The sequence below is a fragment of the Gracilinanus agilis genome, chromosome 3 (assembly GCF_016433145.1).
Source record: "Gracilinanus agilis isolate LMUSP501 chromosome 3, AgileGrace, whole genome shotgun sequence".
NCBI lineage: Eukaryota > Metazoa > Chordata > Mammalia > Didelphimorphia > Didelphidae > Gracilinanus > Gracilinanus agilis.
In genome coordinates this window covers 15,499,288-15,511,342 of record NC_058132.1, presented here as the reverse complement: position 1 = coordinate 15,511,342, position 12,055 = coordinate 15,499,288, and the positions used below count along the sequence as shown (strand labels likewise).

At 37.2% G+C, this 12,055-nt stretch overlaps 1 protein-coding gene across 1 annotated transcript; it reads left to right on the top strand.

Moving 5' to 3' along the window:
- Positions 1–10,164: 10,164 nt before the first annotated feature.
- On the top strand, positions 10,165–11,088 carry LOC123240772 (olfactory receptor 10C1-like). The gene has a single exon (XM_044668484.1). It carries the CDS (start codon positions 10,165–10,167, stop codon positions 11,086–11,088), a length of 924 nt encoding a protein of 307 aa, XP_044524419.1.
- The last annotated feature ends 967 nt before the right edge of the window (positions 11,089–12,055 follow it).

Genomic DNA, 12,055 nt, shown 5'->3' with positions numbered 1-12,055 from the left:
TATATATATATACACACACACACACACACACACACATATTTCACATACCCCACTCTGCTCTTCTTATGTACAATGAAATATATGATCTTTTAAGAATTGATAACTAAAGGTTATCCATGTTCATGACCATGAGGTTATCACTAGGATGAGTGATTAGAACCTTCTCTAAACTAACTCAAAGCCCCCATGACCAACAGACATCTGCAATGGATGGACCCTTGAAAGAATTCCTAATATTTTAATTCTCAAATGTTTAGTTCCATTTCTCAGAGGTGTGCTTAGGAGAATTCCCCATGAATCAGTTGGAAGAACATTACTTCAGGGAGTCTATGGGCTTAAATCCAACAGCTAACCAGACCCTTGGAGGCCTTACTCTTTGTGGATGACTGTCCCCACCCCCCCTTCATTCCCAATTCCTTTTAACAGTCTCAGTTCCCAGTATCTTATAGTAGTGGCTTGTAAGAAATATCTGATAACTCTCACCAGCTCTATTTCAGTGATCTCTTTTCAGCCCAACTGAACACATGAGAGACAATGAGAATTTTCATTCCTGGCAGCAAATTGCCTGGATTGTACTTTTTACAAACTGGCTTTCTGGTAATGAGGTAGGATGCTGCCACCAGGTATGTATTTAGATGTCCCATTCACAAGAACCACCAAAAGGCAATGGGACAAAATGAGACAGCTACTATACTTATACTTCAGAGATCCAAATTTGAACCTCATCTCTGCCATTTATGAGCAGTGTGACTATGGAAGCATCATATAAGCTTTGAGAGACTCAGCTTGCTCCTTGGGAGGAATGGGGATTGTTAGCAATAGCATCTTTACCATCATAGCTATTATAAGCTATTCAGAATATTTAATAGTGATAGTGATAATACTCATGTTATTAGTATAATTATTAATAAAATGAGCTAATGTTTGTAAACTGCTTTGCAAACTTCAAAGTGCTACCTATATAATTACTAGTATAAATTATTAAATATTAAATAATTATCTATATTGCACTTTGAATTTGAAAAAAAAAGTTTTATAAAGATCTCATTTTATCCTCACAATAAAGAAGATCTTATTATCATCCTGATTTTACAGATGAGTAAACTGAGGCAGACAGAAATGATGTTAATTGCCTTAGTGTTACACAGTTAGTGTTTATCTGAGACTGGAGTTGAAGTAATCTTCCTGAATCCAGGTCCAATCTTCTATCCAGTCTTCTATATAACTGCTTACAACTCAAGAAGTTAGGCCAGCCATGATGTGACTTTCTGGGTGCCATATGGATTTAAATGGCAGAAAAAAATCACATTATATTGACTTTCTATTCAGCCACCTTTGGTTTCTGTCTCAAATTGTTGATTGGAAAAGAATTCTCATTATCTTCATTGACACTGGTCACACAGGGGGAAGATCCCCAAAGAATACATGTTTGTATATATTATCAATGAACTAAAAAAAAGGAAAAACAAATAACAACTCCACCTTCCCCCCAAAAAAGCCCTCTTCTTGAGCCACATGTCATGTTCATTCCAAATCATGACCTAGGAGTTATCTGCTTTGACAACACTTGCCACCTCCTTCTCCCTTTCCTTTCCTTTCTTACTCTCATTATCCATCTGTCATAGTCCTTCTGCTCTACTATCTCCCTCTCTTCTCTCCTCTCTTTGCCCTTTCCTTCATATCTTCCTTTTCTTTCCTTTCCACTATCCCTTGACATCTGTTCCTCATCTTTTCTCTCCATTCCCCTTCTTTCCTTCCCCTTGCCTCTATTCTACTTCACTTTCATTCCCTCAACCCTCTATCTACTACACCATGCACAAAACATGGTGAGCTATATGTATTAACTGCCAGACTAACTTAATTAACTATCTTTGCCTTGTTTCCCCCCCATTTGTGTCCTCCTTATTCTATTCAAACTGGCCATCTTGCTCTTTCCCCAAATCCAGGATTACCCCTCCTAGTTCTTTGCTTTTTCTATCACCTCAAAAAATTAAGCATTTTAATTTCTCCTTCCCTTTACCCCCTTCACCAAGCAAATTAAAAACCCAAACAAAACAAGCATCCACTCATGCATATCAACATAGTCTAGTAGTAACAAATGCCCACATTAGTCATAGCTCATTACATGTCTTGTTCTGTATCCTGAGTTCTTCACTTCTCTGTCAGGATGTGAGTGCTGGGTCTCCGTCTCATCTTCATGGTTTCTTGTGCTGGAAAGTTCTATAGTCTTTCAAAGTTCAGTTTCTTTATAATGTTGCTGTACTGTATAGAATCTTTATATATATATATACACACACACGCACACACACACACACACACATCCATACACATTTTACATAGATAGTGAGAGTTAGAGAGTTACATACACACTCTACGTGTATGTATATGCTTGTATGTGTAGTTTTTATATCTATATTTTATTTCTTTATCCATACTACATTTAAAATTGTATTTTGAGGTTTCTATAGGTTTCACCAAACTGCAAAAGAAATCCATGACACCAAAGGATTAAGCACCCAGAAGGAGATCATCTTTAAGGTTGGCTCCATATCTTACTGTAGGTCTTAGAGTAAAACTAGAGGCTTTCAGTAAAGCATTTAACCCAAAATTTACAACGGATATCCTTGTTGAAGAAATGGGGAATTGTTAGCTTGCATGGCAATATATTTTTTCAATTCAGAACTAGCCGAATAGTAATTAATAGATTCATTTGAAGCTGGATGCAAGTCTCTAGTCATGTGTCTCAGGCATCTTTACTTAGTCTTGCCCACTTGTTGTTGTTGCTGTTCTTGTTGTTAACTTCTGAGATTTTATCAGATTTGGGGGGTGACATAAAACTGGATTGAATAGAGGATGGAATATGTTAGAATTTCTAATATTGCTTTTAGCCTGCCCAACGTAAGAAGGAATTAATCAAACAGTCCAAAAATAAAATGTATTCTCATTCGAGAGAGATTTTCCAATGAAACTACCAATATTTTTATTGTGTCTACTGTATGTGGCCCTGAGCTAGATACTAGGGAGGATAAAAATTTAAATAAGAAATATTCCATATATTTAAAGCACTTAAAACATATATACAAGCTTGGGTTCATGCATGTAGACATCAATAAAATGCACACACATATATGAACATATGCAAGAACATAAACAAAGCTGCTTATATATGCATATATACTCATAAAACTTACACATAAGAATACAATTTTCTTTGTGTGTGCATTACACAGATATACTAAGTATATACTAGAAATTGAGCTGTGCTCTATAGATAGAAGTTAAAAAATGAAAAAGTGTGCCAGAGAGAGAGAGATAGATGTATAGGTATACATTGGCATGTAAGCATCTTATGGCCAGAGACAATCCTTTTTTCTTGGTATCTCCAAAGTGTAAACTACTTATATCAAGCAATTAACACATTTAATAAATATTGAATGCACATTTAATATTGAAATAATATTGAAAGAAATTAACACACATTTAATAAATATTGAATGCAGAGTTAACAAATGTAATGCTTGACATATAATATTAAATGTATATTCAATATTTATTAAATATGTGTCAATTGTTTGATGTAAAGTAGTTTAAGGAGAAAGCGCATCAATTACCAGCCAGCAGCATCAAGGAGAGTTTCACATAGCATAAAAGAACAAGGCATGATTCCCTACTCCCCATCCCAAGCTCAGCAAATGAAATACAAAAATCTAGTTACACATAATGAGATCTTAATGTATAAATAAGTTGTGCCTATATCCTGTGGTTCTTTTTTGAGAATTTAAAACCATTTGATTCCAAAAGGGAATAAACATTTGATCCGACAAACAAGCTATTCAGGCATCTGGGGGCTCTAAGTGGCTGGACAAAGTTCATCAACTTTAGTTTGAATTAAATATCATAGATTTTTTTGTAAAGGACTTTCTCCTCAGTCCTTGACACTGATCTCCCCATACACAAACACATTGGCTCTATCACCAGTGCTATAGATTCTTAGGACATAATGCATCCAGTCAGGAGTTGATACATACATCAGAGGATGGACATAGATACAGATCTGAGGAAGAAAGCTTTAGGAAGTATGGATCTTTGTAGCAGAGAATACTGTGAAATACATACGCATGAGAGGAAGAGATCTTGACAATTCAAATGAGTGGACCATCCAGCAAGGACATTGCACTTATGGGGAACCTAGGAGAAGGTAGAGGGAAAAGTGCATAGAGCTCTGAGCTTAGAGTCTGGGAGACCTAAGTTAAAATCTGGCCTCTGACACTGTCTGTATGATGACTGAGCAAATGAATTCATCTTTATTTGCCATAGTTTTCCCTTATATAAAATGGGAGTAATAATAGCATCTACTTCCAAGAATTGTTGTGAGGATCAAATGAGGCAATAATTGTTAAATGTTTAGAACAATGCCTGTTGTATAATGTTAATTATGATCTTCATTGTTGGTAATGTTACTTTAGGGGTGTTGCACAAGGACTCTACAAAGAATGAATGAACTTCTAGGTCATGTTGCACAAGGAACTGTAAATTGTCTTTTTTTAAGTCATGTATACCTTACATTTTACCTCACTACTAATATACAAAAAGTATAAACCCCCTCCCTCCCTCCCTTCCTTACTTCTTTTCCTTTCTTCCTTTCTTCCTTCCTTCCTTCTTTCCTTCTATATTCATGGGGGAGTGCACCCCAGGGTGTAAGAAGTAATATTTTGCCTCAATTGTTCTTACTATGTTTTCTTAGTAAATGCCTGTGCCAAAAGCTATTTGTTCATGAAACCCACACTGGTAGGGGCTTATGGGCTACCACAATAGCATTAGCCATTAACAGAATTATCCCTAGCACATGAGATTTCAGATGCCCCTCAGGGACACTAACTACTGAATGTGTATGAATTATAAGAGTAACCATGAGAAGGTGTAACAGAAGAGATGGCATCCAAACTAATTTTGAAGGAAGATAAGGATTCCAAGAGGCAAAGATTAGGTGGGGTTGCCTTTCAATAATGTGAGTCTGTGTGATTGTGAGAAGCTAGGAGATAGAACTAAGAATTTGTGGAATGAATGAGGTTTGAATGGAACAATAAGACTGGAAAAAATAGGCTGAAGAAATTTGGAGAGGCACTTCATATATCAGGCCAAGGAGTTAGGATTGCATTTATTCCAATATGGAAGCAAGGAAGACTTTTAAGTGGAAGACTAATGTAGTTAGGAAATCTGTGCTTGCCGGGGATGATAAGCCAGAGGAAGAAGGTTTGGGGAGAAGTAGAACAATTTAACAGTCTATGAGAGAGGTAGCAAAGGCCTGAATGATGGTGGTGATTGTTTCAATGACAATGAGAAAGGAGAGAGGTATGGAATAATTGATCAATAACATTTATTTAATGACTATGTGCTATACACTATGTTAAGTTGTAAGGATGCAAAAAGAGACAGTTCCTGCCTTTGAGGAGCTAACAATCTTAATGGGGGAGACAATGTGCAAGCAAATATATGCAAAGCAATCTATATGCAGGATAAATAGGAAGTAGTTAATGAGGGAAAGCTTTAGAATTAAGAGGTGTTAGGGAAAGCTTCTCATAGAAGATAGAATTCTATTTCAGCTTTAAATGAAACCAAGGAAACTGGTAGATGAGCAAGGAGAACAGTCCAGTCATGAAGGTAGCCAGAAAAAATGCCAAGGTGAGAGATATTGTGTTCTTTGAGTAACAACAAGGGGGCTAGTGCCATTGGATTAAAGAATATATGGTGGAGAGTAAGACATAAGAAGATTGGAAAGGGGTTTATATGTGGGAAAAGGTTATGAAGGGCTTTGTACCCCAAAGAGAAGATTTTGTATTTGATCCTGAAGATAACAGGGAGCCATTGGAATTTATTGACTAAGGCATGGTCAGAAATGGAAAAATCACTTCAGCTGTTTAATTGAGAATGAACTGGAGAGGGGAGAGACTTCGGTCAGTTAGAACAACCAGCAGGCTATTGTAATAGTCCAGACATTCATTTAGACATTCATTTTAAGATGTCTGAAAGGTAGTTAGAGATACAAGATTGGAGTTCAGCAGGGATGTTAGAGAAGGATAGATACATCTGAGCATCATCAGAACAGAGATGGTAATGAAATCCATGGTAGTTGATATCGTCAAGTATAGTTTAGAGGAAGAAGAGAAGTAAAGTGAAGTGAAGAGAAGTGAAGGGAAGAGAAGAGGAGGGAAGGGAAGGGAAAGAAAGGGAAGAGAAAAGAAGAGGAGTGAGGGAGAGAGATCAAAATAGAACCCTGTAGGACACCTATGGTTGGTTTCATAAATAGGAAGAAGACCATGAAGGAGTGTTGTTCCGAAAGATTAGAGAGAAGAGAGTATCAAAAAGAAGATGGTGATCAAAACAATGCCAAAGACTGTAAAGAGTTCGGGAAAAATGAAGATCTGTAAGAACAAGCTTCCAGATTCAAGTTAAGAAATCATTGGTAACATTGGAGAAAGCAATTTCAGTGGAATGTTGAGATTAGAAATTGAGTTGTAGAGGCTTAATAAATGAGTGAAAAGAAAGTAGAGGCATCTGTTTTAGATGGCCTTTACGAAGAGTTCGATCACACTGGGCTGAAGAGATCTAGAATGATAGAACAGAAGAAAGGATGCAATAAGATAAAAATGCATTTTTTTTTAAATTTTAAACCCTTAACTTCTGTGTATTGACTTATAGGTCGAAGATTGGTAAGGGTAGGCAATGGGGGTCAAGTGACTTGCCCAGGGTCACACAGCTGGGAAGTGTCTGAGGCCAGATTTGAACCTAGGACCTCCTGTCTCTAGGCCTGGCTCTCAATCCACTGAGCTACCCAGCTGCCCCAAAAAATGCATTTTTGAGAATGATGGAGACATTTGAATGTTTATAGACATAAGGGAAGGAGACAGTAGACAGGGAGAATTGGAAGATAAATGATAGAGTGGGAATAAAGATAGGGCAATCTGTTAGATGAGTCAGAAAGGAATGAGCTTGCTAGTTCAGGTGGAAAGGCAGCCTTAGTAAGGAATAAAGTATAGAAGTAAAGGAGGAGATAATGACAGAAGACAACTGGATGATATATGAGGAGGAGGGAAGAAAAAGGGAGAAGAGGAAGATCCTGGGAAGTGGTTTCATTTTTTTCTGTAAAATATGAGAAAACAGTCTTAGTTGACAGGGTAGAGAAAGGGAGAGTCATGGGAGATCTGAGAAGGAAAGAAAAGGTTGAAAATAAATAAATAATAAAGGATTAATTTTAATCTTCTCAGTATGTTGACTCCTTCAACTCAGTTTCTCAACTTATTCATGTTTCAGTGATACCTAGAAGATATAGAGTTGAAGGGAAATGATTTAAAATGAAAGGAAGTTTGTTGCCTATGGAATAGAAATTCCACAGGGAATAGGAGAAAGGGTGGAGGTGTTTGGTTAGATGGTTGGAGGGTTCAAGGGAATGGTAATAAGGAATCAGATCATTTAGATGTCATTTAGCTCATACCCTACAGGGGTACAAAATCAATGGGTTAGGGAAGATATGTCTATACCAGTGATGGGCAAAATTTTTAAAGAGGGGGCCAAAGGAAAGGAAATGTTTATCTGTCAGTCTGTTTCTAAAACAACTCTTTCAGAGTTTCATTTTATTGTATCCTACTCATTGTATTTGTCAGATTAGGAATAATGTTGCGCAGCCGGATAGAACATTTCAGGGGGGCGCATCTGGGCAGCAGGCCATAGTTTGCCCATCACTGGTCTATACTATAGAAATTTTGAAGTTTGAATTAAGGACAGATTGTGGGAGGAAAATAATGAATTGAGTCTAGGCTTGTTTTATTTGTAATGATTATGTAATGTAATAATTGTAATTAGAACTTCCAGGTCATGATTTCAACAGGTATTCCATGATATAGGAATAGAATTTAAGAGAAAAATGAGGACTTATGAATATTCTAGACACATATAAAAGGATCAGTAAGAACAACTCTTTCTAGAAGTTTAGCAGCACAAAGGAAAAGATACTAGAGAATAGCTTGAATAGATAGCAATGTCAAGTGATAGATTTTCTTTTAATAGGATGGAAATAGATGATCTAGGTGATTTGGTGGCTTGAATGCTGAATTTTGATTTACTAAAGTCTGAGTTTTAATCACGCATTGGCTTTGTAGCACATTGGAAGTCATTTAACCTCTCAAAACCTCAGTTTGGACATCTGTACGATGGTGATAATAGTATGTACCTCAGAGGGTGATTGTTTCAAAGGAAATAACATGTATTAAAAATTGTGTAAATCTTAAACACTCTATATATAAATCTTAGTTATCATCATCATCAGTAATCATCATCATCATCATCATTACTACTACTACTATCACTACCACTACCATCTGAGCACATTTGTAAGAAGTAGGGAAGAAAGAATAAGACATAATCACAGCCAAATATACATATTCATAATCAAATGGCATAATGTCCTTTATGAATAATGACTCACAGTATAAATATGTAATCCATACTACTGCTACTGGACAAGTCAATAAACACTTATTAAGTAATTGCATACCAGACACTATGCTAAGTACTAGAGAGCTGATACAAGTAAATTAAAAATGGTGCCTGCCCTCAAGGGGCCCACATTCTAATTGAAAAAACAAACAAACAAACATAAAAGGTAGCTAACAAGTGGGAAGTGGTGGTGGAGAGAGGGAGGTATAAAGACCGGGCATAGTATAAATGACTGCATTGTCAGAAAGAGGGTCAGAAGAGGAATGAGGAATGAGTATCTTGGGCTGTTACTCAAAATGACTGTTCCAGGAAGAACCCATTAATGGGCAAAAGAGACAGAGAAGTGGAGAGATGCTCCAAGATGACAAAGCTACAGAGAATGAGGGAACTTCCAGTCTGAAAAGTCAGTTGAGGTATGTGATGAAGTCCACAATCTAAAGCATCTCTGGGAGAGTATAATGATTTGATCATCAGAGAGATGAAAAACAAAGTATGAAATGAGATGGAAACATTATCAACCAGAGAGATCCCAGATATTGTGATGTTTGACATGGATTTTAAAGGATGGTTATGAATTCAACAAGTGAAGAAGGGGAAAGGGGGCATTCTAGACTTAGGTGACAGGGCCAGAATAGACATGGGGGTCCTGCTGGAGGCGACACATGGAGGTCAATAGATTTGTCAACTGTTTGAACTGTGGTCAGTAATCATCCTCTTTTCGCTTCTAGATAAACAATTTCCACTTTGCTTTTTCCTTCAGTTTGAGTGTCATGGTCAGACCACATCTGGAATACATTGTATTCCATACTGAGCACAGCATTTTAAGAGGTACACTGACAAATTGGAGTGCATTCAGAGCAGTGTGAAAATGTGGGCCATACGGCTTGAAATTTTTCTATAAAAATTGATTGAGGGACCTATTTTTTTTAGCTTATCAATGAGACATTATCAGGGAAGAAATCCATCTTCAAGTATTCAAAGAGTTGTCCTATAGAAGAAGGATTATAGAATGTAGAGCTGAGAAGTGATTGTTGTTGTTATTATTATTGTTATTATTGTAGATTCTCCTCCTCTGTGCCTCTTTTGCTTATCAATGAGATCTTCCTAGAACAGCCATTTTGAGGAAAAGCCCTAGCCAGACATCTTTGTTTTGCATATAAGGAAACTGAACCCACAAGAGATGAAGTGACTGGGTCAAATTAATATGAATGTCCGAGATAAGAATCGAATATTCTTTCTACTGTGCCATGCTGCTTCATACTTCTTTTGTATGACTCTAAGGACATACTTGGATTCATATTTGTAGGAGTGAGTTTTTTTTACTAGATATAGGGAAGAATTGTGGAATATAGTATAATTTTTTAAAATGAAATATGCTACATATACTTTATCACTTTAGGAATCCAAACACATAAGTATTTATCGGGGATGCCTACCATGTGTAGGAGAGTAGGTGATATGACATATTCCTGAGCTTTTCCAAGCTCCGATAGTCTACACTGTAGTGAGGACTGCTTATATTCTGAGTACCAGGGAGAGTGCACAAATATAACTTTCAGTTTCTAACATGTCATGATATTATTTCTGGACTTCATTTCCTCCCCAGAATTCTTCCAAAGCATCTGTTCCACTGCATCCTCTGCGATTGATGGATTTTTAATAGGACAGAAAATGACTAACTGTTCCACAGTTCCTGGATTCATTCTCCAGGGCTTCTCAGTCATTCCTGAAGTGCAGACTTTTAGTGCTACTATCTTCCTCTTTATCTACATATTCTCTGTGCTTGGAAACATCTCCATCATCACAGCAGTAAATCTGGATTCTCATCTGCACACACCAATGTACTTTTTCCTCAAGCATCTATCATTGATTGATATGTGCTCCACCTCTACTACACTTCCCCGGGCACTCTTTGCTGCCCTGGCTGGTGCAGAAGTCATCTCTCTCCCAGGATGTGCATCTCAACTTTTTGTTTTTGTCTTCTGTGGTGCCACTGAGTGCTTCATCATTACCATCATGGCCTATGACCGCTGTCTGGCCATCTACCAGCCTTTGACCTATGGAGTCACCATGACCCAACAGCTCTGCTGTACACTGGTTTGTGTGGCCTGGGTATGTGGGCTGCTCTTTTCCTCCTTCCACACAGCCAATACCTTCACCCTCTCTTTCTGTGATCCCACTGTGGAACATTTCTTCTGTGACATCCCACCACTCTTACGATTGGCATGCACTGATCCTCAAAATCATGAAAGAGCTGGTTTTCTTGTTAGTGGCTGTGTCATCATGAGCTGCTTTGCACTCACTGTCCTTTCCTATATCCGAATCCTAGTCACTGTGGCCCATATCCGGTCAGCAGAAGGCCGCCAGAAAGCCTTTTCCACCTGTTCCTCCCACCTCATCACAGTAGTCCTCTTTTATGGGACTGGCAGTTCAGCTTACATGCGGCCTGCTAATGGCTATTCCCCACTTCAGGGGCGCCTTGCTGCCATATTTTACTCCATCCTCACCCCTACTCTGAACCCTATTATCTATAGTATGAGGAACAGAGATATGAAGGCAGCCCTACGGAAACTGTTTTGCATTCATGGACCATAATGGAATTCAGAGACTTGAGAGAAAATAGAAAACAAGTCCTTAGCAATGTACTCTCAGAACTCTCTTTGTGGGATGGCTGATGCTGCACTTCAAAAATTTTCACCAATATGGTTTTGTAATCTTCATCAAGTTGTTTCTTCTCACTGGATTTCATTTTCCTTATTTGCCAAATAAGAATTATACCAAGAATTCTGTCAGTGAATTTTTGAAAATTCTCTTTTACTCCAAAATATTTAGGGATAAGACTTGAAAACATAAGAAATACATTATATCATAAGAACAGTCATGTCTTCCATTTGGTGCAGATCATTTCTCCTTGGGAAAGTTGATAGTCTTTGAGTTTCTGTGGCTTAAAAAATGAGATTTTTCAATGTGAATGACTTATTCTCAGCAATGCAATGGTCCAAGGCAATTCTGAATGACTTATGATGAAAAACACTATTCACCTCCAGAGAAAAAAACTGATGGAGTCTGAATGAAGATTGGAGCATACTTTTTTTTTTTAATTTGTTATTCTTGCTTTTTCTTACTTTTTGGTCTACATTTTTTTTGCAACATGGCTACTATGGAAATGCTTTGCTTGATTGCACATGTATAATCTATATAAAAGTGCTTGGCTTCTCAAGGAGGGAGGAGAGTATTTGGAAATCAATTTAAAGAAAAAAACAAATATTCAAAATTTTTGTTAACATGTAATTAAGGAAAAAATTAAAATTAAATTAAAAATAGGATTTGGGGTAGGAATAGTCAAAGACTAGTTACATGAATTAAATAAAGAAAACAGATAGCTAAAGTATACAAAAGAAAGCATGACAAGGTGACAGTCCAAATGCCATGCATCCTTAATCCCAGAATTATCACAGACTGATGACTGTTTCTGAATCCTCATCTTCCTTTCCTGATCTCTCTGAAGCCTCTGACACTATTAATCACCTTCTCCTCTTTGATACTTTCTTCCCCAATAGAT